At 67.0% G+C, this 215-nt stretch overlaps 1 protein-coding gene across 1 annotated transcript in view; it reads left to right on the plus strand.

Annotated features, from left to right (window-relative positions):
• Hoxd13 (homeobox D13) overlaps positions 1-215 on the plus strand; it is a 2,491-nt gene continuing 2,276 nt past the window's right edge. Inside the window, exon 1 of the mRNA XM_013027494.1 lies at positions 1-76. Coding sequence (XP_012882948.1) covers positions 1-76 — 76 coding nt within the window. The remainder of the gene's footprint in view (positions 77-215) is intronic.

The following is a 215-nucleotide window of genomic DNA, read 5'->3' on the forward strand; positions in this document are numbered from 1 at the left end:
ATGCTGACACTCTCTGTCCTCCGTGTTCCGTTTGCCGTGCAGCTAGGGAACCGAGGGGAGGTGGCAAAAGCTGTCGGTGCGGAGACCAGGCGCAGGCCTCGGCGCCCGCCTCAGTTGCAGACAGGGCCTGGGATGGGCCGTCGCTCAATCAACTCGTGGGGGTGGCTGCGGCACAAACCCCTGGTCGGGTGCGGGGGGGAGGGGAAGGGCACCAA

This window comes from Dipodomys ordii, unplaced genomic scaffold (assembly GCF_000151885.1).
Source record: "Dipodomys ordii isolate 6190 unplaced genomic scaffold, Dord_2.0 Scaffold5, whole genome shotgun sequence".
NCBI classification, from domain to species: Eukaryota; Metazoa; Chordata; class Mammalia; order Rodentia; family Heteromyidae; genus Dipodomys; species Dipodomys ordii.